At 37.3% G+C, this 27,627-nt stretch overlaps 1 protein-coding gene across 1 annotated transcript; it reads left to right on the forward strand.

Moving 5' to 3' along the window:
- Positions 1-13: 13 nt before the first annotated feature.
- Positions 14-27,612, forward strand: LOC131829221 (uncharacterized). Its single transcript, XM_059170754.1, is given in 7 exon segments — positions 14-302; positions 397-725; positions 15,012-15,075; positions 20,940-21,269; positions 24,607-24,654; positions 27,007-27,146; positions 27,148-27,612. Coding segments are annotated over 7 exon segments (1,368 nt in total). The 5' UTR covers positions 14-259; the 3' UTR covers positions 27,562-27,612.
- The last annotated feature ends 15 nt before the right edge of the window (positions 27,613-27,627 follow it).

Here is a 27,627-nt window from a genome sequence, read left to right on the forward strand (position 1 = left end):
GGACTAGATGGGCACATTCACACCAGGAATTCTTTCCAGACTGAGAGCCTTCTTACCCCATCTGCCCAGCACTCACAGGGCACAGGAAGCCCCAGACCTGCTCAGATCTGCGGCTGATCATGAACAACCCCAGGGAACTATCTAGGTTACCACTTCTTCTGAGAAACCTGAACCAGCTCCACCCTCCAGACCTGACAAGTCCTGCTAACAGGGACCTCACTTCTTACCTTGTCACTGGGGAGCCAGCCAGGCCAACGGGATGCCACTGCTAGAAGCTGTCATCTTCTCATCCCTCTGGGCCTGTGAGTTGTCCCCCAGTCACTTCAGTCAGTAGAGGAGACTGAAGAAATTGCTTCCATGTAATTTTTTCATGGGAATTTCTCTTTTTGGTTGCAGTTGGCCTTGGGCAGGCGACATTGAAGCAACATGAAATAACAGTTTCCAGAGCAAGAGATAAGAGTGCCCACATATCATGCAACGTGTCTGCTAAGAACTTCAACAGTGAAACCATATACTGGTACCGGCAGAAACCAGATCAGGAGATAGAATATCTAACAGATGTCATAACAGACCGTGTTCAAGTTCCCTTAGACGGGAAGAACAACAAATTTGAGGCAAGTAAAAACACTCATACTTCCACTTCAACACTGAAAATAAATTTCCTAGAGAAAGAAGATGAGGCCATTTACTACTGTGGCAGCTGGAATTGGATCCACAGCATCACAGTTGCCAAGAGAAGCTGTGCAAGAACCCTCTTCAGGTCTGACCCACCCACATCCTTCTCAATATGGGCAACTGCAGAGGTTGCACAGCTGGGTGCCCAGCCTGAGTCTTGCCCTCTGCAGTATTTCCTGAACTTTATATGAAGACATCATAGATTCTGCTCAGACAGTGAGCCCCATGTAATATCAGCAATTATGGTCCAAATTATAGCAATCTGACACTATTTCCCATTAAATTCAACTGTCTGGAAACTATGAAAATACAGCATGGATGGGTCAGAAAAAAATCCATTTGTCTGTTATTTCAGGGAAGACAGGGAAGTCTAGTATCTGAATGGTTCAGAATGAAGACAGAAAGGGGTACGTACACATTTAACATAAATATTTCTGGTTATTATTACTTACTGATGTTATTCATGGACATTACAGTTCTTTAGTGGTGTTATAATCTGTCAGATGTAAAAATTGTATGTCTTTTATTAGTGTCTGAGGCCATCCTGAAGGAATCCAATGACCATTAAATCTCAAAGAAAACAATCAGCTATTTTGAGTATAGGAGAGACCAACATATAAATCCTGTATCCTAGAGGTAGAAGTGGCACATAACTCCAGGTTCAGGGATCAGTGCTGGGATAAAACCAGCACTGCCCCACTGGAAGAGGCCCCTGAGCACCTCAGGCATCTCCAGCATGGCGGATATGCCTCTAACTTTGTTAGAGGTTCTACAAAGGGTTCTACAAAGAAACCAAAGATCCTGAATAAGAATCAGATGGTTAAAAAGAAAGATAATACACACTCCCTACATCCCTAAAGAAAAAAAAAGTAATGTCCTCACAAATTAATAAAATAAAAGATAATTTTTGAGAATTGAGTTTTGTGATTAGTAACTGGTTGGCTGTGAGATTTCAAAAATAGGGAAACAGTGTAATGTGTGAAAATGTAAAAGTCCCCTTGAGTCTACTTTCAAAGGATGAGGAAAACCTTTACTTCACAAAAAATTTGTTGGATACCTCTAGTTTCTGAGATCGTGACATTCTCTGTTTCTCTTTCTAAGAATCAGCTGGTGTGATCAAATGCAGAGACATTATGGAAGCAGAATGAATTACTCTCACAACAGAGTCAGCCCCTTTCCACAGGTGAACTCGGGATCTTGTGTCCCACACCCTGTCATCATGATTCCTGACTGGGGTAGGTCTCAGCGGGAGGAACCTGAGGGTCTGGGTCTCAACAGGGCCTCACCTGTCCTCTAAGATGTCTACAGAAACAAAGTAAGAAGACCCCTGAGAGGAATATAGAGCAAGTAAACATGAACCCTTTCCAGGGAGGAGTAAATGAAAGAGGGATTAAGGTTTTCACAGTATGTGCTAAATACTTTACACAGATTATTTGATTAAACCAATAGAGCAGTACAGAACTGCATTGAAGTGGGCACATGGGGACTCATCTCAGGAGATGCAGCTACCCTGACTTTTCAACACACAATAACGGGGAAACACTACAGTGATGAACAGGAGGGAAGAGGGCTCCTTACCTATGAGGTTTTGAAGTGTCAAAGTACTATGGAGCCCTTAAAAACAAGTTTTTTTGCCAATTATAAGTAAACAAGCATAATCACCACATATTAGCAAGGAAAACGTCAAATACAGAAATGGTTTACATATAGTAAACTCTCCAGTGCATAAAAAGAACAATGCAAAGGAATTCTTTAAAGAGTGGATGTTCCTGGAAGGATAGGCATTTTTAATTCTTCTTGATGCATGTACAGATTTTGTACATTTTATCAAAAAGCTTCTGTTATGTATACATAACATCCAATATTTTATTGATTTATACATTTAATAATGAGATTGTTCATGTAACAATATAGACTAAATCTATACTTAGAAGATATTTAATATTATTATATACTTACCATTTTCTGTGGAATAATATTATATTATTACACTGTATCCCCCAGGGTGGGGGAGGGGAGGGACTGAAACACTACAATTAATCATAATGTTTACCATGGAACAGGAAGTCAGCAAACTGTGTCTATACCTAGCAGCCCCCAGTTTTGTAAATAAAGTTTTACTGAAACACAACTTTGTCCATATGTTTACAAATTATCTATAGCTGCTTTTGTACTACAATGGCAGAATTGAGTAGTTGCAACAGAGACCCACAAAGCCCAAAATGTTACCATTTAGCCCTCTACAGAAAACATTTGCCAGTCACGGCTCTATGATACACTGAGAGTGACACTGATTGTTATTTTAGGTTTCCCTATTTCTCAGTGTTCCTTCAATGACCCTTTACTACATATCCACCTTTCCCATATTGGCTGTCTTACTCTGGATAAATTGCATAATGTATCTCTGATTCACTTTTCTTATTTTAAAATGGAATATGTATTAACTTTAAGGAGGTGTCAGGAAGAGTAATGTCAATAATATATATAAAGCTCTTACAAGTGCTTGGAGCATGTCTAACGCTCACCATATTGAGACATTGCATTGCTTATATGGGTTATTATGGCATATTTGAAAATGAAATTATTTAGATCCGTATTCCAAATCCTTGATACTCAAAGTTTCATTCATGGACCAACAACATCCACTTCACCTAGGATCTTGTTACAAAGGCAGAAATTCAAACCTCAACGAGCGCTACTGAGTGATAATCTCATTTCGCAAGGTTCCCACAAAGAAAAGCAGGCACGGAAAAGGGGTCCCGCCTTGAAAGGAAACCAACCTGTGAGAGGATTTTTCACACCCTGGAAGGAGCCCTCCACCCTTTCCCACGTGAACAACCACCAAATAGGTAGATGAGTTTGTGAACAAAAAACCTGATTGGGTGACGGGAGCATGGAGTGTTCGTCAGATAAAAACAGTTCACCAATGAGGCCATAAAAACCCCTACACTTAGAAACTTTGGGGTGGGGGTGGGCAACTCTCACAGGGCCCCTCCCATTGGGGAGTTTATGTACTATGGCTCAATAAACTTTGCTTTGCTGCCCACCACTCTTCTTTCATCTGATCTACTTCTTCATTCTTTGAAGCAGCATGACCAAGAACTGTGGCCACTCAAGGAAAAGAAGTTCTGCAACACCCAGACAACCTACACAGATCCTCCTCTCAGGTTTGTACCCACCTGCATCCTTCCCTACATGAGCACCAGGAGCAGCTCCTCAACTTGTTCTCAGGGCTGGGCTCCATTTCCCAGGACTTCTTCCTCAACCTCTGAAAACCTGGATTATCTTCACACATTAGGACCTACAGAAACCTAGTCATGTACTCTTTTTTTCTTAACTGTCCAGAGATTACCTGAATGTTTAACATTGCTCAGATCCAAAGAGGAAATCACTGAGTGTCAGGAAACACCTTGCTAATATTACACACGTGTATATAATCATCACAACATTCTATAATGTAATATTCATTTTGCCCATTGTAATATGAGTAATTTGAGACTTAGAAAGATGAAATAACCTTCAAATCCTTCATCCCCACTTTCTTCCTCTCCATCAGGTCTTCTGAAGCAGTTTAGCTTTTATTTGCTCTGTATGTACTGGGGGAGAACATGGACAGGAGCTCACAGCCTCTTCTACAGTAAGGATTATAGATCATTCCACACTGTAGATCAGGGGACAGCCCCAGCAACCCACTTTCTTCGCACAAGCCTTGGATCCTCCAAGGCAGGGAGGGGACACAAGTGTTCACACAGACCTTTTCCCCCAGGGTTCTGCTGTGAGCCTAGGGAGGATTGTAGGGGCCATTTAGTCAGAGCTACTGTTCTTTCTCAGGTACTATGCTAAATGCCTTGAAATAGTCTCTCTCAGGGCACCTGGGTGGCTCAGTGGGTTAAAGCCTCTGCCTTTGGCTCTGGTCATGATCCCAGGGTCCTGGGATCAAGCCTCACATCAGGCTCTCTGCTCAGCAGGGAGCCTGCTTTCTCCTCTCTCTCTCTGCCTGCCTCTCTGCCTAACTTGTGATCTCTGTCTGTCAAATGAATAAATAAAATCTTTAAAAAAAAAAAAGAAAAGAAATAGTCTCTCTCATCCTGTGACAATACTGTGACACTGGTACTATCATGATTCACATTTTACAGATGAGCAGACAAAAGCAAAAGACGTTGTTTACTTTGTGGTCACAGAGTTACCGAATGGGATGGAGGGCTGGTTTCTGGATTCAGTGTCTGTCCTCGTACTGGGTACTGTCCTGCCTCTGAAGCACGAACAGTAGAAATGGCTTCTCCTCTGTGGTTCCTACAGCCAAAGAGAAGACAAACTGTTATTCATAAAATAATTATTGACACAAATAGATGACTATTCTTTGCTGAGTCTGAATAAATATAAGTACATTGGCTGATTGGACTTTTAAATTATAAAACAACAATAAAATATAATGGCAAACAATAAAACAGTATAAAAAATAACAAAATATTTTTTTAAAAACATAGCATAGTATTTTCAATCCTTTTTTTTAATAATAGAAAAGAAATAAATAAATACGCCCTTTTTCTTTTGACCATTTATAATAGGACACATGCCTCTGGCATTCCTGGAACACAACCATGCCTATTCATTCTATAACTGTCTATGACTGCTTTTGAGCTAAATGGCAGAGGTAACTAATCACAACAGTGGCCTTTAAGCAAAAAAGCCTAAATAAAATATAAAATATTGTTCATCTGACTCTGTACAAAATAAATATATATTTGCCAGCCTCTGCAATGCAACACAAAGTTAAGGAATGAATTGGTAACTATAACTAAAATTCAAGATGCAATAAGAAAAAAAAATTGATAAATTATACTACATGAAAATGAAAAAATAAAAGCCAACATAACAAAAAATAGCATGTTAAACCAAAGGACAAATGACAAGTCACTAGGAAATAGATGCAATTTGTAGAGCACATAAAAACCAACTATCCTCGATACAAAAAATACATTTAAAAAATGGAGGTAAAACGTTTAAAATATCCTGTAGGAAAGTGACAAAAGACATGAAAAGCCAACTTATGAAGAGAAATATAAAAATAGCCCTTAAACATATTAAAAATGCTCCACTTCACTTATAAGATAAAGATCAATTAAAACTACATTGAGATATAATTTCTCACCCATGAGATTGGCAACAATTTAAAAGTTTGACAATACATTCCATTGGTGAAGCTGCGGGGGGAAGCAGACACTCATATATTGAAAGTAAGGATGCAAAATACAATCATTTTGTGGGGATATTTGGAAATAGCTACCAAAAGTTCATTTGCATTTACCTTTCAACCTAATAAAAACACCTTTAGAAATTTACTCTAAAGACACAACTTTCAAAAATGTGAAAATATACATGGAATTTCATTATGTAACTGCGAAATGTTGGAAGTGACATAAATATCCAAACACAGCAAGATTGGTTGAATAAATGATGGCACGTGCACATAATGGAGGACAATATACAATAAAGTAGAATGTGACATGTAAAATCAATTGCAATTATATTGGCAATTCACAACTGGAAAGTGAAACTTTAAAAAAGCATCATTTACAATAGTAACAGCAACAATATTAAAAAAAAAACACCTCTATAATAGTTAGAGGTGAAATTTAACCAAAAAATGGGAAGGATTTGTATGCTAAAAACAATAAAACTTTACTGACAGGAGTCAAAGAAGAACTAAATATATCTAGAGATATGCCATATGTAGTTAGGAGGTCAAACATTCTCCAAACTGATAAATACATTCAATGTAATCCCAATTAAAATTCCACAAAAACTTTTCATAGAAATCAGTTAGCTTTTTGCAAAATTTATATGGCAAGACAAAGAACATAGTATTGCCAAAATGTTTTGAAAAGAGTCTTTTTGGAAACACTTACCGTTAAGCTATTATAGTGGGGTATTGGTGAAAATGTAGATACATAGATAGGAACAAAATCCAGAAATAGGGCAACACGTAAGTGATTAACTAATTCTTAACAAAGATGCCACAGAAATCCAATGGACAAAGAATAGGCCTTTCTACAACTGACTATGAAACAATTGTTTATGTATGTAAAAAAATACTAAACTACAACCCATATCAAACATCACATACACAAATTAACTAAAAATGTATTCTAGGTCTAAAAGTAAAAACAAAACAATAAACTTCTAGATGAACATTTGGAGAAAATCTTTGTGACCTTGGGTTAGGTAAAAATTTCTCATATAGGACACAAAAAGCAAGAATCATAAAAGAAATCTTTGATAAACTGCACTTCCTCAAAATTAACATTTCTGTTTTTCTCAAGACTGAAAATGGAAGGAAAATAGAAAATTCCAAGAAAATGGATAGAAAAGAATCAGATTCAAGGAAAATATTCTCCAAAAACATATCAAAGACTGATGTCCAGAATAGGGAGAAGTCCCAAGACTCAGTAATAAGAAAAGAAATCCAGTTTAAAAAATGGAAAGCAATATAATGGGCCTTTGGGCAGAACCCAACTGAAATTTACTCCTTCTTTTGATAGAAAACAAAGAAACACAAAGAAAAACAAAATAGGAAAAAGGACCTACATGTGCTCAGAGATGTAAACAGCTGGAAATAGCAGGGTTCCCATCTTACAATAACATCCAAAAAAAGCAGGATGCACTGAAATTTGATACTTTGCTTGAACCCATCAGAGAACTAGGATTGCAGGGCTAATGACTTAAACAAAAACTGGAGACAGACGGGCACTTGCAGGGAGAAACAGGATGCTCACCTTGGACAGATGTTGTCAAACACATTCCACTGGTCACAGGATTAAAGTGGAGATTTTTAATGAAACAATAAGAGCAGAATATAGACCAGGGAAGAGTGTGAACACTGGAGGACCAAAATATGTGATACTTCCCATCAGCCTTTAAGCTTCTTCTCCAGGAACTCCATAAAATTCTTTCAGGGAAGATCAGGGACAATCCAGAGTAAGCTTCCCTGGGTGCTGCAGGAGGGGAACAACAGCTACAACTGCTAAATCCACCAATACCTAATCTACCCCATCACCACTGTAGAAAAAAGTGACTTCACCTGCAGCGGAAGGTACTGGTGGAATCCTGCTGCAGTTGAGGGAAGACAAAGAGGCGACCACCAGAACATCTCCTCTATATCCAAAGTAACAGTTTTCATCTGCTCAAGGATGGGCATCAGAACCATGGCCTGAAATAGGTGGGAACCTCCTGCAGCTGGGGGAGGGAGACAAGGACTTAAAGTGTTCTATCTCTGGGGGGCACCTGGGCAGGTCAGTTGGCTGAGTGCTGGGCTCTTACTTTGGTTCAGGTCGTGATCTCTGGATCCAGCTAGGTGTCAGGCTCCAGGCTCAGCAGGCAGCCTGCTTCAGATTCTCTTCTTCCCTCTCCCTCTGCCCCTCCCCCCACTCATGCTCTTTCTCTCTCTAAATAAATAAACAAAATCTTTTTGAAAATAAAATAAAATGTTCTACCTCTGGAAAGGAATACTTGCCAAAGCCATATCCTTAAGACCCAGTTTCACTGTCTCCAGTTAAAATTGAGACTTAATAAAAATATCAGAGTATGTCCCCTTCTTGACCTTTCACCCCCGTGCTGGGAAACCTGGAGTAAGTCACAGTGCAATACTATTGAGAGAACTTCTAGAGACCTTTCTTTGGGGAGTGGAACAAAGACTCAAAGACAAGTGAAGAGACAAAGATAAAGTACAACTGGAGAATTTTTAAGTGTCTGAACTCTGACAAAAAAATTTCAACCCTGATAACTTAGCAACAAAGACTTCAAATCCAGGCTAACTCCTGACTAGTAGCACAAACACCCACATAATGGCTAGCAGAAGGAAAGGAGTGCTCATTTTCAAGTACAAAATACACTCATCTCAGTATCTACTATACCTTACAACATGTCCAGCTTCCAACCAAAAATTTCAGAGGCATAAAACAGGTCAAAAATAAAGATAGTCTGAGACTATGAAGCAGTCATCATAACAGACTGAGATATGATACAGATGTAGGAACTATCGAAGAATTTAATATAAATATGATTAATATGTTAAAGGCTTTAATCTAATAGAAGAGGTAAATAGTATACAAGATCATCAGACAGATGATTTCAGCAGAGATATTTGAAGAATCAAAGGAAATGCAAAAAATAAAAAAAACACAGTAGCAGAGATGAAGAATGAGAGGCTCACCAGTGGATTTAAGAGATATAAGGAGAGAATTAGTTAACATAAAGATAGACCCACTAGAAATTACATAAACTTCAATGGAAGGACTAGAGATAGAGACAGAGAGAGAAGCAGATAACCTTAACCCCTAGACGAAGAAAACTCTTAGAACTCTCCCCCCTTTCTCCCGCTATCTGATTTGAACCAATAAAGGACCATAGTCCTTTAGTAAGAAATGGCTTCTTTACACTAATTATCAATCAATGATAACAATCACACAGTAACGAGAGCGATATACTGATAAACTGAGTTAGCAACCCTGTTTTGCAGGATGTTTTAGGGTAAATACTGTGGCTCCCTTTCTCTGCAGTCTATGGGTCTTAGCTGTGTGTTCAGAGCACCACTTCCTCCTAGTAAATCAGCCCTCAGATTTGCTCTGTGATCAGTTCAGTATTCAACTACCTCTCCTGACAAGTGCTGGCAAGATGCTGCTCCCATCACAGGTCATCCTGCTGGCCTCTCTGTGGATCTGTAAGTGGCTTTACCCATGGGAGATTTCACTGAGTGAAGAAAAGAAATAGAAAGCATGGACAATCAAGTCAGCCATTATGGGCAGAAGAAAGCCCCAGAGGTCATTCAACCCAGGCAGATAAATTCCACCATGACCTTGAATTATTTAGGGAAAAAAATGTAAATCCTAAACCCCTAGGTTTTCATTAATAGAAAAAAAATGTGTACTATTTTAAGGAATGTCAAAATTTTGCTAATTGTTATTTTTGTTTTCCTTTCAGATGCAGATGCAGACTTTTTAATAACGCAACTTGTACCATCCATTACCAAGAAACAAGGAAACACAGCATTTTTAGAATGCCACATAAAAGCAGGTGGCTTAAGGAATAATGTATATATTCACTGGTATCAACAGAAGCCAGACCAGCCTCTAAAACGAATTCTGTATATCTCCTCAAATGAAAATGTGGTCCACGAACAAGGGGTTAATGAGGAAAGATATGAAGCCAGGAAATGGCAGAGGGATTTGCCAGCGAGTCTTAGGATACACCGAGTTAATGAAGAAGACGCTGGGCTATATTACTGTGCCTGCTGGGATACACTGTATAGAAATGCTCCACTTCCACTGAACAAAAACCCTCCTACAACGCCACACCCCTGCAAACATATACATGCTCCTTTCTACCTCCCAGAGGGACCTGACTATTGTCTGGACTGAACATTTCTCCTACATCTGTGTCCTCAGCAAGGTCTGAGCTAGGACCCAAGCCCCCAATCTGTGTTGTTTCTTTTAGTCAGGTCACCTTATCATCTATTTACCTCTCTGGGGCCTAGTTTGGCTTTTGTTAGTGACATCACTGGTGTCCTAGTTAGTTTCCTTCTTTTACATCTATGAGAAGTTTCTGGGGAAGGAAGCTAAATCCAATAAGCAAAATGGTGTGCTGACTTTGAATGAATGAATGAATGAATGAATGAATGATGGAAGATATAAGGACTTTGAAGTAACATGGACTTGGGTTTGAACTCCTGCTCAGCCTCTTAACTGACAGCATGATCTAGGAAAGTTACTACATCTTTCTCATACTGTTGCTGGGGACTGAAGAAGGTTGCATGCAGGATAGGTCTAGCACAGGGTCAACACATCACCGTGTCCTTTCCCACTACAACTACACTGTTTCTCTGACCCATCTCAGCTAACATAGGAAGTCAGGAATTTTTAAAAGGCACATTTTACACTGTCTTCCCAATAGTAATAGAGTTTGCTTTATTTTGAAAAGCTAATAACTGTAACTAGGAAAAGAGTTGAGGGTAATAAACCAACGGATGTCTTTTCACCAAGAATTTTCTTCATTCACAGAAGAGTACAGAAACATCCTTGTGTCTAAAGCAAAAGCGGCAGCAATTGTGAATATTCACTACGCCTTGGAATTTTTTTTACAAACTACTGATCTACAGAATGTACATACTTCTGAATAAAGTTGTGGGATTATTATCTCATTTGTTATTACATAAAGTAATAAGACTTTTCTTCTTTTTTAAATTTATTTTTTATTTATTTTTGGCATAACAGTATTCATTATTTTTTCACCACACCCAGTGCTCCATGCAATCCGTGCCCTCTATAATACCCACCACCTGTTACCCCAACCTCCCAACCCCCTGCCACTTCAAACCCCTCAGATGTTTTTTTAGAGTCCATAGTCTCTCATGATTCACCTCCCCTTCCAATTTCCCCCAACTCCCTTTTCCTTTCTAACTCCCCTTGTCCTCCATGCTATTTGTTATGCTCCACAAATAAGTGAAACCATATGATAATTGACTCTCTCTACTTGACTTATTTCACTCAGCATAATCTCTTCCAGTCCCATCCATGTTGCTACAAAAGTTGGGTATTCATCCTTTCTGATGGAGGCATAATACTCCATAGTGAATATGGACCACACCTTCCTTATACATTCGTCCCCTGAAGGGCATCTTGGTTCTTTCCACAGTTTGGCGACCGTGGCCATTACTGCTATAAACATTGGGGTACAGATGGCCCTTCTTTTCACTACATCTGTATCTTTGGGGTAAATACCCAGTAGTGCAATTGCAGGGTCATAGGGAAGTTCTATTTTTAATTTCTTGAGGAATCTCCACACTATTCTCCAAAAAGGCTGCACCAACTTGCATTCCCACCAACAGTGGAAGAGGGTTCCCCTTCCTCCACATCCCTCCAACACATGTTGTTTCCTGTCTTGTTAATTTTGGCCATTCTAACTGGTGTAAGGTGATATCTCAATGTAGTTTTAATTTGAATCCCCCTGAGGGCTAGTGATGATGAACACTTTTTCATGTGTCTGATAGCCATTTGTATGTCTTCATTGGAGAAGTGTCTGTCCATATCTTCTGCCCATTTTTTGATATGATTGTCTGTTTTGTGTGTGTTGAGTTTGAGGAGTTTATTATAGATCCTGGATATCATCCTTTTGTCTGTATTGTCATTTGCAAATATCTTCTCCCATTCTGTGGGTTGCCTCTTTGTTTTTTTGACTGTTTCCTTTGCTGTGCAGAAGCTTCTGATTTTGATGAAGTCCCAAAAGTTTATTTTTGCTTGTGGCAGGATACAAAGTCAGTGTTCAGAAATCAGTGGCTTTCTTATACACTAACAATGAAAATACAGAAAGGGAAATTATTATTATTATTTTTTTAATTTTTTTATTTTTTATAAACATATATTTTTATCCCCAGGAGTAGAAAGGGAAATTAGAAAATTGATTCCATTTACTATAGCACCAAGAACCATAAGATACTTGGGAATAAACCGAACCAAAGAGGGAAAGGATCTGTACTTGAGGAACTACAGAACACTCATGAAAGAAACTGAAGAAGACACAAAAAGATGGAAGACCATTCCATGCTCTTGGATCGGAAGAATAAACATTGTTAAAATGCATATACTGCCTAGAGCAATCTATACTTTTAATGCCATTCCAATCAAAATTCCACCAGTATTCTTCAAAGAGCTGGAGCAAATAATCCAAAAATTTGTATGGAACCAGAAGAGACCCCGAATCGCTAAGGAAATGTTGAAAAACAAAAATAAAACTGGGGGCATCATGTTACCTTATTTCAAGCTTTATTACAAAGCTGTGATCACCTAGACAGCATGGTACTGGCATAAAAACAGACACATAGACCAGTGGAACAGAGTAGAGAGCCCAGATATGGACCCTCAACTCTATGGGCAAATAACCTTCGACAAAGCAGGAAAAAATATACAGTGGAAAAAAGACAGTCTCTTCAATAAATGGTGCTGGGAAAACTGGGCAGCTATAAGTAGAAGAATGAAACTAGACCTTCCTCTTACACTGTACACAAAGATAAACTCAAAATTGATAAAAGACCTCAATGTGAGACAGGAATCCATCAGAATCCTAGAGGAGAACATAGGCAGTAATCTCTTCGATATCAGCCACAGCAACTTCTTTCTTTCAAGACTTTTCTTCTAATTCTCATAATAGCCATATAGTTCCACACACTCTTCCAAAGTATGGTGGAAAATCTCTAAGTCTGAGTGAAGTAGAGCTCAAGGATAGGTGTGTTTGAAACAAAACCTAATGGACAAATGTGAGGATGTTGCTCCGAAGGGAAAGATAACAATGAATTATTATAACATAGGGTTTAGGTGAAGTCTTTGGTGATCTGGTAGTTCTTTACACCAGGAACATAATGAACAACACTCAGACAGATCTTACTGAGAAGGTCTTTCCTTGGTTCTAAAGCAAACCTTCCTCCCCCAGCCCTGCCTTTGATGAACAAGCGCTGCTACTGCCTCCCCAGTCCTGATTAATGCCCCCTTTTGGAGAGAATTCTAACTAGTCACTTTCAAATGCCAACCCTATGGATATATGGATCTTTGGCTTGGGTTTGTAGGTTGAATATACTCGTTTCTTCTCTTTTCACTGTTTTTATGTCTACTGCCAACCTGTTCAGGTATCTCTGACCTCACTCCATTGCATTTCAAATGGAGACACCGGAGTGAGAATCTTTCAGAATCAACTCGCCTTTACCTGAACACCAGACAGCACACTTCACATATATTGCAAGCAGTCTGGAGTTTCTCTCAAAAAGGTTATTGTCCACTGGTACCAGTGAAAATAGAAGAAATTATGCTGAGTGAAATAAGTCAAGCAGAGAGAGTCAATTATCACATGGTTTCACTTATTTGTGGAGCATAACAAATAGCATGGAGGACATGGGAAGTTAGAGAGGAGAAGGGAGTTGGGGGAAATTGGAAGGGGAGGTGAACCATGAGAGACTATGGACTCTGAAAAACAATCTGAGGAGTTTGAAGTGGCGGGGGGGGGGTGGGAGGTTGGGGTACCAGGTGGTGGGTAATATAGAGGGCACGGATTGCATGGAGCACTGGGTGTGGTGAAAAAATAATGTATACTGTTATGCTTAAAATAAATAAATTAATTAAATAAAAAGAAAATAGAAGAGCCCCTGAAATGAATCCTATATGGCTCCACCAATATTACCTGTAAGACTAGCCCCCATCCGGCTTAGACACAGATAAGAAAAACAACAGTCTTTTACCTGATAGTCAGTAAGGTCTTCATGTGCCATGAAGCCCCCTGATACTGTGTCTACTGGGATCTCACAGTATTGTAGAGTCAGAAGGGAACTGTATGAAATCATTTTCTATTACTAACCCTCAACTCCTTTCTCACTTGAGCAGCCCAGCAGACTGGGCTCTTCATAACAGGTTCATAAGCTGTGGGAACACAAAGTGCCCTTTGGACATACATAACCCAATGCCTAAGCAGCAAATAGGGACATGGGATCCCAGAGATAACAAATGTCCTGTCCAAAGCTAGTTAACCACAGAGACAGGGCTACACATGTATTTTTGAAGATCATAGAAGAGCTTCCAAGAGGCTTCCCCTTTCAACATTTCAGAAAAATGGATTTTGTTTTCAAATTTTGGTTTGAATCAAAATCTGTTATCTCATGGGAGATAAACTTCTACAAATTTCTTTTTTATTCCAGGAAAAACATTGTCATTACACAAATTATTTTCTCATTTTGCATGGTGTGATAAAGAATCATGTTGTCAAGTTGTAAAAGTAGCTGATGAAAAAATGGAGGCCATTGTTCATATTTCCAAAGTATATCTCTGTTGGTATATTTATATTTTGAGTTACTGAAGTTTCCTCCTTTAGAAATACAATCCCAAATTACTAACAGAGCAGGTCTAGTGTTTGTGAGAACAGAAGGATTTTTCCTTTGATGCATCTCTGAGCAGTTTTACACAACTGAATACGTGGAAATCAAAACCTCTTAACTGACTGAATACTTTTCCTGGTATTGTAGATAAATAATTGGTTGACCCATACTACCAATCTCTCTCTTTTCTTTTGCTTTTATTTTTCTGTTTTCTATCAGCTCTTCTCAGTGAATACTACCTCCTTGAAAAAACAGACACTTGGGTCAACTCAGCTCAGGAAAACTTACAAAATATCAGATACGAAGCCTATATTCAAGGCTTTCCAAGGAAACCCAGAAGATCAAACGGCCAGTACCATGTTTCTACCTGCTGATCCTGCTGTGAAACTCAGGAGAAGGCTGATGTTTTTGTAGAACCTCTAACTAGTGTGATAACTCAGGCTGGATCAAGATGTTTGCACAGGGAACTAAGCTCATAGTAATTCCCCCAGGTAAGTAACCTTGTTTTATTTCAATCCTGTGAGTGAAAAATTGATAGATATTTTTAAGAAAAAATAATACAGAATCCCCTCCGCATGTGGACAGCAATTTTGCAGCTACTTGTCACTCTAGCGGAAAGAAAACTACTTTGCAAATGGTTTATTTACTTCCTGCTTGCAAACAGATTATATTGGAAGAATTTGATTAAAAAAAAAAAAAAAAGACCTGAAACCATTCCTGCAAAGGGAACAATAATATTAGCTAAGATTATTAAGGGCCAGATATCATGCTGACTGGTCTAGTGCACTATCTCATTCCTCCACAGCCCTATTCAGAAAATCCTCTTTTTCTAGTTTTGCAGGTGGGGAAACTGAGGCTTAGAGATGTTCGGTTATTTACCTAACGTCACATGACTAGTTATTAAGGCAAAGAGTGGGATACAAGAGAGATTTGTCCATTCCAAAAAAGTGTGGTCTAGGCCATTATGTGATATTAGAAACACTAAGCCATATTTTTAAAGATTTTTATTTATTTATTTATTAACGAACTATGAGAGACTGGACTCCAAGAAACAGATTGAGGGTTTTAGAGGGGAGGGGAAGAAGGGGTGGGCTATTCTGGTAGTGGGTATTAAGGAGGGCACATATTGCATGGAGTACTGGGTGTTATATGTAAACAATGAATCATGGAACACTACAGCAAAAACTAAGGATGTACTGTATAGTGACTGATATAATATTAAAATAAAAAATAATTAAAAACTGAAAAAAATATTTATTTCTTAGAGAGAGAGAGAGAGGGAAAGTACACATGGAGAGAGGAGCAGAAGGGGAGGGAGAGTTGTCCTACATGCAGAACTCAGTTGCTTAACTCAGAGCTGTCTTTGCACTCCTACTGGGACAGCTGCAGAGAGACCAAACAAACAGGATCTTCCTCTTGATAGGGCAACTCAGATTTTTAAATAAATTCCCTGGAAACGGTTAGGGTAATTTCAAGCTCAAAGGAGCAGTCCTTCAGGAATAACTAGGTTAAGAGATCATAATTATGATTTCAAACTCTGTAACAACTTATCAGGTCTACTGTCAGTGGGAATTAGATTCTGGAAAGAATTGATTTTACAATTAAACCAGATATCCACCCCTTAATATATAGAAATAAAATAATCCTGTAAAAATACTGAACACTCACTTATTAAATACTCAAATAAATTATTTCTATTTTTTCTTTTTTGAGAATTAAAGAAATATTAACTGTAAATTACACTCTAGTAAAAGAAGCGAAATCAGAGAAGAAAACCCTTTAAGGGAAGACATTAGAACTTTCAGGAAAATGGTGAGAAAAGATAAAATCATACTCTCCAACCCCTGTGAATGAGGTGGGAAAGACGGAACCAAGCTGACTCTGGGGAACACCAAGTTCATGGTGTCAAGGTCACAGAACCAAGCCCCATGTCAAGCAGCAGGTCAAGCCCCATGATGGGCTCCATGCTCAGCAGGGAGTCTACTTATCTCCTTCTCTCTCTCTCCCTCTGAGCCTGCCTCTGTTAGTATACTCTCTCTCTGTCTCTAACATAAGTAAATCAATCTTTAAATTTTTTTTTAAATGATGAGAATGTAATAAGCATTGTCTCAAGTATTGTTACCTTGAATACAAGGTACTCTCTCATTTTTCAGTGGAAATATCCAGACATAAAGGAAGAAGGGAGGATGTTTTGCAATTTGAATATATAAACTTAAAGTGATATGGATAAAAGTCAAATATTCATTTGTATATTTAATATCTTAATTATCTAGGTATATTTAGAAAGTTAAAAATTGTATCAATTCAAACATCAATTGAGAAACACTGCTTTTTTTTCCCTCAATTTTTTTTTTCATTTTAGACACTTCACACGCATCTGAAACATATACATTAGAGCAAATTTCTGAGTCGTCCCAGGATCTGAATGTCTATTTTGGGATTCCCTTAGGATGACGTCAATGGATAGTTTTTCTGAAGAGAAAATTACCCACTTACAAAATTAAAAAAAAAAATTTTTGTATTCCCTCTGGTATTCTATATTTTTCAATGTAAGCATAACATGTAGAGATTTTTGTTCCAGGTAATATTTACCAAATCCATATTAAACTTCTTCGCTGTCTTTACCAGCTCTACCTCTAAAACCAACGTTGAGTTTATTTCAGGTTGATACCTTGTCCAAGTAGTATTGTTTGATCAAAGTAGAGCATTAGAAGAGCCTCTTTAATATGAGAGGCTGAAACCTAAGGCAACCCCTGTGTTGTGAGGGATAATATTGGAAATGAAAGCTTCACCTTATGCTCTGGCATTTCAATGTGTTAGATTCTACATGCTTTGGTCTGTATCTCAGCAGGATTTGCAAACATCTCCTGGTTTTCATGTCATCTTTGAGGTAAACCTTACCAAATGGTCAAGATCTGGGTCAGAAAAAGAAACAGCTCTAGTGCACAAACTATTCCTCATTTATTTATACTGCCTATTTCCAAAATCTATTTGAGAAGACTTAAGTCTTCTTAATACACAAATAGCATTCTGCCATGAACTAAAAATAGAAGATTCAAAGCACTGAAGAAAGTAGAAGAAAAAAAGGCCTGTGGTTATCTACCTAGAAACACAGGGTCAAATTTTAGGTTCAAAGGCAGGGAAAACTGTGGTGAAGTACATACTTTATATCACCTATGAAAATGAAGCACACGGACTTTTCACATTTGTTATGTTTTTCCCACCATAAAATGAGAAAAGGACTTTAATGTACAAGTTGTTTAGGAGAAATGTGAACTGAAAGAGTGGGCATTGCCTTCCACATCCACTTTATAAAATGGAAGAAACGGTCTTAAGAAAAGCACATTTCATGCTCCCACTGCATCTTTACTTTGGGCACCACGATATTTAATGTCATTCACAGATGGTGAACTTCAGGAGACCTGGTTAGGTCAGACACCAACAAGTTTGACCTTCATGCTCATATTTATTAGAAAAAAGTTTAAACCTTTTAAATACAGTTAGAATATTAAATAAAGTTAGAAATGTCATAAATTTGAAATTCATAGTCAAATATGAATTAACTTTAATTATTGAATAAAAGAAAAATAACAGAAAAATAAAGAACAATTAGATCAACAACAATATGTAGGTTTGAAATATCACACTTGCACTTGGAAATGTAGTTGACATTTGGTAAATTTATATAGGATTCACAATATCATATCTTAATAAAATATACATAACCAGCAATTTAATTCCAATGTATTTTGTAATTATGCCAATGAATGTATATAAATATATTGGACAGGTTTATTTATTTGGAATCTGTTTTCTAATTTATGATTCATAAAATTATTTTGGCCATAAAAATCACTGTTAATAAGCTTAAAAAGAATGTTGAAGGAAAAATTAGGTACTATAATACCCAAAATATAGGCACTAACCATATTTAATCAAGTACACTATTTTAATGCTCAGCTAATATTCAATTGAGAAAATTATGGGAGTTCAAGATTCATTTCATGTTGAAAAGAATAAAACATCAAGAGTCTAGCTAAAGAAAAGAGACAGGAGGTAAAACCAATGTGTGACCAGCCAGAAACTTTTCAAATTCATCAATTTATTTTCAGTTTCTTTACTATAACAAATCAGAAGTATTCCTACAAAAAACCACACAAAGTTTCTAAGATGAAAATTAGATTCCTTAAAATATTGACTAGAGATTAAAATTATGTAAATATCATTTACAATTGAAAAATTAATCTTCTTTATCTAACATGCTTTTAAAATTAAAAACAAAGTATATCATTAGAAAAATATACAGTGTCGGGCGCCTGGGTGGCTCAGTGGATTAAGCCGCTGCCTTCGGCTCAGGTCATGATCTCAGGGTCCTGGGATCGAGTCCCGCATCGGGCTCTCTGCTCAGCAGGGAGCCTGCTTCCCTCTCTCTCTCTCTGCCTGCCTCTCTGCCTACTTGTGATTTCTCTCTGTCAAATAAATAGATAAAATCTTTAAAAAAAAAAAAAAAAAAACCTCCCTGCAACTTTAAAAAAAAAAAAAAAAAAAAAAAAGAAAAATATACAGTGTCTTAATATTATAATCAAAATAGTATTTGCACTACAGTAAGATATATAAACGTAAGTACATTCTGGCATCAATCTATTTATATCATGAATAAATGCTCATTGTTTGTTATTCATTTAGTATAAAAATAGGAGCTATGATACACAGAGAGAAATTCTCAATAATTTTTTTCCAAAAAAAAAAGAGTACTACATACTGCCCAGAAGAGATTTTTTTTCCTTTTCTTCTCAAATGAAAAATCCAATTGTTCTTTTCTAAAGAAATTGCCCATTGTATTGCTAAACTAACTCCAAACTAGCTCAAAGAGAATATCAGTAAAGCACTTGCATGATGGAAATAAGTTTTATATTTTTTAAGATTTTATTTATTTATTTGACAGAGATCACAAGTAGGCAGAGAGGCAGGCAGAGAGAGAGAGAAGGAAGCAGGCTCCCTGATGAGCAGAGAGCCCAATGCGGGGCTCGATCCCAGAACCCTGGGATCATGACCTGAGCTGAAGGCAGAGGCTTTAACCCACTGAGTCACCCAGATGCCCTGGAAATATATTTTAAAAGGATTTTAACATTTATAATTTTAATCACTAACAGTAAATGTATAATCAAGTAACATACCAGTGTTTGAGTGACATAACCTTTAAAACCAATGATGTTTTGCCATATATTTTGACATTATGTCTGTAAGAAACTCTGAAACCATACTTCTAACATTACACCAGATATATAGATATCTATACATAGATATAGATTATAGATCTATCTAGATCTAGATATAGATCTAGATAGATCTATAAATAGATATAGATCTAGATAGATCTAGGTAGATCTATATCTAGTGTGTGTGTGTGTATATATAGATATATAGATATAGATATATATAATACATTAATATGTTAATAAAAATAATTTTTTATTTTTTATTTTTTATAAACATATATTTTTAGTCCCCAGGGGTACAGGTCTGTGAATCACCAGGTTTACACACTTCACAGCACTCACCAAAGCACATACCCTCCCCAATGTCCATAATCCCACCCCCTTCTCCCAAACCCCCTCCCCCCAGCAACCCTCAGTTTGTTTTGTGAGATTAAGAGTCACTTATGGTTTATCTCCCTCCCAATCCCATCTTGTTTCATTTATTCTTCTCCTACCCACTTAAGTCCATCAACAGATGAATGGATCAAGAAGATGTGGTATATATACACAATAGAATACTATGCAGCCATCAAAAGAAATGAAATCTTGCCATTTGCGACAACATGGATGGAACTAGAGCGTATCATGCTTAGCGAAATAAGTCAAGCAGAGAAAGACAACTATCATATGATCTCCCTGATATGAGGAAGTCGTGATGCAACATGGGGGCTTAAGTGGGTAGGAGAAGACTCAATGAAACAAGATGGGAATGGGAGGGAGACAAACCATAATAAAAATAATTTTTAAAAAGTAGGTTTGGGATCCATATTTGAAGATTTAAAGATCAACTGGATAGATATTCAAGGACACGTGGATGTGGAGTCTCATTCAGAATGTGTGTATTGTTCCCAAAAAACCCTCACATTTTAATCCAGATTCCACCACTTTATAGTTGTGACTTTGAGCAAGTTACACGGTTTCTTGTAACTCTGAAAATAAAAACAATTAGTACCTCATAAACCACTATGGATGGAAGGCCTGACATAAGTACTAATTCTGTGGCAAATTTCCTCATTTCCCTGTGCTAGGTGCTTCTAAACCAAACAATGTTTGTGTTACTCTACTAATGTTTTAATTGTTATTCCACTTCCCCACAGATAGAAGCCTTAATGTAGACATTTCCCCCAAGCCCACAATTTTTCTACCTTCAGTTATGGAGCAAGAACTCCATCAGGCTGGAACATATCTTTGTCTCCTTGAGGATTTTTTCCCGGATGTTATCAAGATAGATTGGAGAGAAAAGGATGACAAAACAAATCTGACATCGCAGCAGGGAGACACCGTGAAGACCAACAACACATACATGAAATTCAGCTGGCTGACCGTGAGTGGAGCGTCAATGGATAAAGAACACAAATGTATCGTCAAACATGAGTGGAATAAAGGAGGAGTTGACCAAGAGATTCTATTTCCTCCACAGAAAAAAGGTATGTGCATGTATATATGAATGCAACATTCCAGTACCCTTTTTTGCCCCCAAAGGAAATAGTCCACATTTTCTGTCAAATATTAATGAAAAGAAACAAATAGAAACTTTTTATTGATGTTGCAACCTTTAATATAGGACATAAATGTCCTGCTCTTTCTTTTAGAAATTCTTTTCTAAAAGAAATTCAGTCCTTTAGAATTGAAGTAGAATGGGCTTTGGAACATACAGAAAAAAAGAAGACAAATTCACTTAGTCTTTCTTGCCTCAGTTTCATCATCTGAAAATAAGGTCACAGTGATGTCTTTGGAGGGTCATTGTATGAATTAATTGAAATAATGCATATGAAAGCCTTTAGCAATCTTGCAAACCATAAATGCTCAAGAGAGAACCACACTTGATTATGAAATAAGAACAATTATTCATCTTTCAAGAATGTTCTACTCAACAGTCAGAGTTTTTTTCACTTCAATCTTGCTCTACTCAAAGGATTACCCACAAATAATGAGTTATAAGCTGTAAAATGTTTGAGCCAGATCACAGCTCAACAAAAGTAATTTGGCTGCTGAGGATGGTCTTGGGTTTTTCATATTTGAATTTATATTCCACTCTAAGGGGAGATTTGATAAGTAAAGATGAGCTGAGGCTACCGTGTACATTCTCCCTTTCTACACAATGAATGTATTTCTTACCATTGGTAAAGCTGCTCTGCAAACATTCTTGCAGTCCTGGTGTGTGCCAGGCCTGGGAAGGATGTAGGATGAACTACCGCTCCAAGGAGGATCACTACAGTAAAGAGAATATACTTGTCTAATCACTTAGGGTCACTCATGATTCAGGCAAGTTGTCCCAAATTAACCTCATTGGTGATGACACTGGTCATATTCAGATACTGTGGGTGGATGACTGAATGTGCTCTGGACCTGCTGTGATCCAGGAACTCGCTAGACTCATAAGTCAAGTTCTGGCTGGCATTAACATCACAGACCAAGGCCCTACAAAGCCCATAAGAAGGAACTAGTTTATATTTTCCCTGTGGTTCACAAGTCCTTGGGAGCAGCGGACAGCAAACACATAACGAGACATGCAAAGACCTTTTGCAGTATACCACTCTGAATTGCTAAATTAAATCTTTATCTTCTTGAATCCTTAGTTTCTCCAGTGATCAATTTAGAGTCAAACACTTACTTACTTTTCCTTTCTCCTGGAATGTGATGAAGACAATGTGCAGTAATGCCAGTGAAAATGCTTGGTTTTGAAAACATGAGAAGAATATGTCTATTCATTTGTTTTATATTTTCCTAATAGCTGGTGTAAAATTATAAACAACCCTAATTTCTTATTCCTACAGCTAAGAAGCAGAGAGGAAGCAAGTGGGCCAAACACAAGTTTAATGTAATCACTGGGCTGAAGTATTTTAACTATTGATTTTTATAGAATAAAAATATGCTATGGTACATTCTATGATGATCATTTTAGAAAAGGGAGAACTTCTTATTCATGATGTGTTTTACCTGAGAATTAAGTTCTGAAAAGACTGTCTCCCAAGACCTTCTCATAGCAACAAAGCTATTGAGGGCATTTCTGTTAATGTTTTTCTATAGCAAATTTCTAATGCTGTTTCTTGTAAGGATTTTGTTTGTTTGTTTGTTCTTTTTGTTTTTGATGAAAGTTAATAATACATAGAACATGGAAGTCAAAATCCACGAAGTGATTTTGAAGAGATAAAACTAATCTGGTCCAAGTTTTCAGCGAATCTGATTGAAAAAGAAAATCTAGGACATACCCACAGATTATAATTTGAGAGATTATTACCTTAATGTTTTTCAATAAATCAATTCATGGTGATTAGAGATTTTTACTTCTCTTTTAATGAGTAAAGTCACTGTATGGAAAAGAAAGGGAATTTTAAGACACTTTAAAGTCAGTTCTTGAGAATATTTTAACACCTAAACATGATTATATGCACTTTTTTATTCTTGAGATTTACTCCAAAGCCAACTGCTCAGCTTTATTTTTTAAGAGCGTACTCTGTGGAGTGAATAATTTCCATAACAGAACCATACCTGTATGGACAAGAACAAATCAAGCAGAGAAAGAATAAACCAAAACATGTTAGGACTTTCTTCCTCCACCCAACAGTCAATTATCTTTTTAAGGATTTTTGTCTTTGTATGTATGTTGGGTTTTGTTTTTGTTGGGGTTTTGTTTTGCTTTGTTTTTGTTTTGATTTTTTCTACACTATAAATACAACCCTCACTTCAGTTTTATATATTCAGAAAACTATGATTCTTGACCAATCTTTTAATCCCTGGAAAGAAGCACACTGAAATACTAAGGTTCTATAATCAAAAGGTCATTTGTTAAGAGTAATTAAGATAGTGGAAGGGATGATGTCTTAGAGTCCACAATGGTAGATATATTATCGATTTCTATGGATTGTTTTACAAGGTAGTTTCCACATGTTCTAGCTCATCTAAATCCTCATAATGGTTCTTTGAGTGCTGGCTTTGCCCATCACTGGTATGACTCCCAGTGATTTATTTAGACTTTCTAAACCTCACATCTTCATGGCTAACATGAATACAGTTCATGTCAGTGTCACTAGGGAATTATATGACCTAATACATGTGAACAATTCACATGGTGCCTGGCAGAGTAATAATCACTCAGTAGGTATTGGCTTTCATTTGTAGTGTTGTCATGTTGACAAATACCACCCACCACTCCAGAAAAGAATGTGTGGGAGTTGGGAATATTGGGAACATGCATAATTTGGAAAGGTAGGGTCTCTTTCTTTTGCTTAGAAGGAGAATTTACCTAAGCCAGACTCCTCCCAAAATGTAAGATTCTGCTGTGGAATTTATTTGGGTATCAACCTGGCTAGTCTAGCATAAGGCATTTCATGTTAGCAATGGGTGCTAAGGACTGTAGAGAAGCCACTGTTTCTGGTTATTTTTCCATTCAACCAATATTTATAGAACACCTACTGTGCAGCAGGCTCTGTGTCAGGAGCTAGGAGCACTTAGATATTAGATATTAGCACTTAGACATTACCCTCCAGTTGTGAGGAAAGAAAAAAAAATGTATCATTCACGAACTTCAACATCTTCATGTGCAGAAATGCAATATATGAATTGACTTACTGATTTACACAAACTCAGAACAATCATTTCTGGAATTGTGGTATACATATTAGTAATAGCTCTCTCCTCTTGGTTGACAAATTCTATCTATCTATCTATCTATCTATCCATCCATCCATATATCCACAACACAAACACCGGTCAAATAATATACATGAACAATTGAATAATGCTTGCTCTCATTTCTTTTAGATCTCACTGCTATTAATTCTACAAAAGCTTCTCTGAGATATAAAGACGGTAAGTTTTTGTCTATGTTTGCCTTTATGTTATGCTATAGCATTTTTTCCTCCTGATCAACTTAGCATCTGGCGTTAGGTGGAAACCTCAGAATGGCTGGTGATATTTTAACTCAATCCATCATTTCTCAGGAGTGTTTTTCACAGAATAAGTGTTTGTTTGGGTGTGAAAGGACTATAAATTAGGGGTACAGTGATTGCTCTGAATTCTTTCAACAATGGACTTGACTCATTTCTGTGACTTTTATTTCTACTGACTGAGGAAAACATGATATCAAGTTGCTTCTAGATAATTTTTACGTCTTTGTTCTTGCTGGTGGTTAACAACATGAACTGACACCAAGAGGTTTTTGCACAGAAGCATAATGCTGCGCTGCGAGTACATTTTGTTTAATTCTCTTAATACTCACTGTGAAGGATAATATTCCTATTTTACACATGAAGGCAATGACTTAAAATTAATTAAGTCCCTTACACCATGACACACAGCAAGATTAGAGGCTTCAACCCAGACCTTCTGAAATAACAATTCATACATCTTACTTAGTTTTCTATTCTTCTACATTGTTGTAGACACCCGAGACAGGTGTCCACATGGGGAGTGTGAGTACAGGGATTCAAACGCCACAGACCGGACATTAACCCTAGTCTTTTTATTATTAGCTCCATGAATATGGGCACAGTAGTTACACTTTCTGGAAAGCAGGAATAACAAAAATAACACCTCATCAGTTACTGAAGACATAATGTCATATATGTAGAATGTCTAAATAGTTTATTTTATTTAGCTGACACATAAGTACTAGTTTCTCTCCCTTTCTTCCAACATGTATAACAAGAGAGTACAAGAAACATTGCTCTAGCTTTGCTGATCTGCCTTCCATGTCCAATATCAAGAGGCCTCTAGACCTTAGCTAACATATTACTTTACCAAGGACACTTTGTCAAGGAATAATGAGTACAGCATCACTAGATGTCCTTTTCCACACCGAGGGCTAATGATTTTGGAATTCTGACTCAATGGAGATAAATACATACACAAAATTTCCATGTGAACAGACTCAGCCTAATGGTTCATTGAATAGCCAATCTGACACACCAACATTGGCATTAATTATTTTTTGATATCGTGTATTTCCTGCAAAACCTCAAAGGATAACAAATGCAATTATCCTATAATATCTTAACTACAATAAATATATTCAGGGAGTGAGTTTGATCTCCTAAAGTTGCAGAGAGTTTGGATTTGCTCCTTTCTTCCACTTTATTTTATTATTTTTTAAGTTTTTATTTAAATTCCAGTTAGTTAACATACTGATTATAATATTAGTTTCAGGAATACAATATGGTAATTTAACACACACATCACCCAGGACTTATCACAACTAATGCCCTCTTTAATAAAACCTCCCCCCAACCCTACCTTGAACACAACCAAATTTCCATTGATTGTACCCTTGATAGGAATCTTAGCAATGCACAAGATATATTGGCTAAGATGCTTCTAAATCAACAATTTATCTTTATATTTATGCTTAACTCTTCGTAACTGAAAGTATTTATTACTTTGGAAGTACGGAAATACAAAGTAGGTAAGAATGTGCTATCAACATTATGTCACTAGGATTAAAATCTTGCTGGTGGTATTTATGAATCATATGACATCAGGCAAATTATTCTCTGTCCTCAGTTTATTTGTAAAATGGCAATGAAAATAATAATCTCATAGGTTATTGAAAAATTAAGAAAGATTAAAACAATCTCAGGGGTTTGAAGTGGCGGGGGGGTGGAAGGTCGGGGTACCAGGTGGTGGGTATTATAGAGGGCACGGATTGCATGCAGCACTGGGTGTGGTGAAAAAATAATGATACTGTTATGCTTAAAATAAATAAATTTTAAAAATATTTATATAAAAATAGAAAGATTAGATCTTTGCACACAAACTTTTCAAATTAAATGTCTGCCATGTAGTTAATGATTAAAGAATATTAGTTATATTATTACCTACAGACATGGTAGGGGTGAAGAAATGGTAAAAGCTATTTTAACCAATGCTTCTTCAGCCTGACTCATTCATCTAAGACATAGTCTTACTTTTTAATACTTTAGAATGTTCTAAGTGAATTTCCCAGAGGTTATTGATTGTTTTGACCAGCAAGCTGGATTTTGAGTTATTTTGTGATGGTGGTGGGGGTAGTGTTAGTGGTGTAGATGTTTATTGTCAGGTTGTGAGGGTCTAGGGGCTTCCTTTCCACTTAGATCATCAGAAATGTATAATGTGACCTGTCTCCGATTAATAAGCCTTAGCCTTTCAAAAGAAAAGAAGGTGAAAATAATAAATGACTTGTTTTAGATACTTTGCAGCTGCAGTTCAAGACCACTTCTGCCTTATACACCTACCTTCTACTGCTCTTCAAGAGCCTGATCTACTCTGTCATCGTGGCCATCTGTCTGCTTGGGAGACCAGCATTCTGTGGCAATGGGAAGAGTACCTAATACATGGTGGCACAAGAGTCCGCTTTTCTCCAATGGCAATTGTCGCCAAAGTATCTGTTGTGGATCTAATGGGGCTTTCTCTCTGACACTGTTATATTTCAGTTCAGATGTGTCTTTTTCTATTGTGTCATTACTGCAGAACAGGTTTACACACCACTGGGTAAACAGAAACTTTCACTTTGCAGCTAGAACAAATTCTGCCATGACTCTGGGGCGGGGCCAGGGGGCATCAACACAAGGGCATCAACACCGCTCTCTCCTTAATGTCCACCAGCTCCTCAGCCACCCAGTCCCAGAGCCTCTGAGCACAGCCAACACACAGCTTCAGCTGCATCTCCTGGGGCTCTTTAACCAGATAACTGCTTCAAAGCCATTTATTCTACACATCTGGACTGCCATCACTGCTGCCTGAGTTTTGTACTGCTTTACATAATAGGCACAATAAAAAACAATCAAAGTTCTACTTTGGCCTCTGTGT

The sequence above is a fragment of the Mustela lutreola genome, chromosome 4, assembly GCF_030435805.1.
Source record: "Mustela lutreola isolate mMusLut2 chromosome 4, mMusLut2.pri, whole genome shotgun sequence".
In the NCBI taxonomy this organism is placed as follows: Eukaryota; Metazoa; Chordata; class Mammalia; order Carnivora; family Mustelidae; genus Mustela; species Mustela lutreola.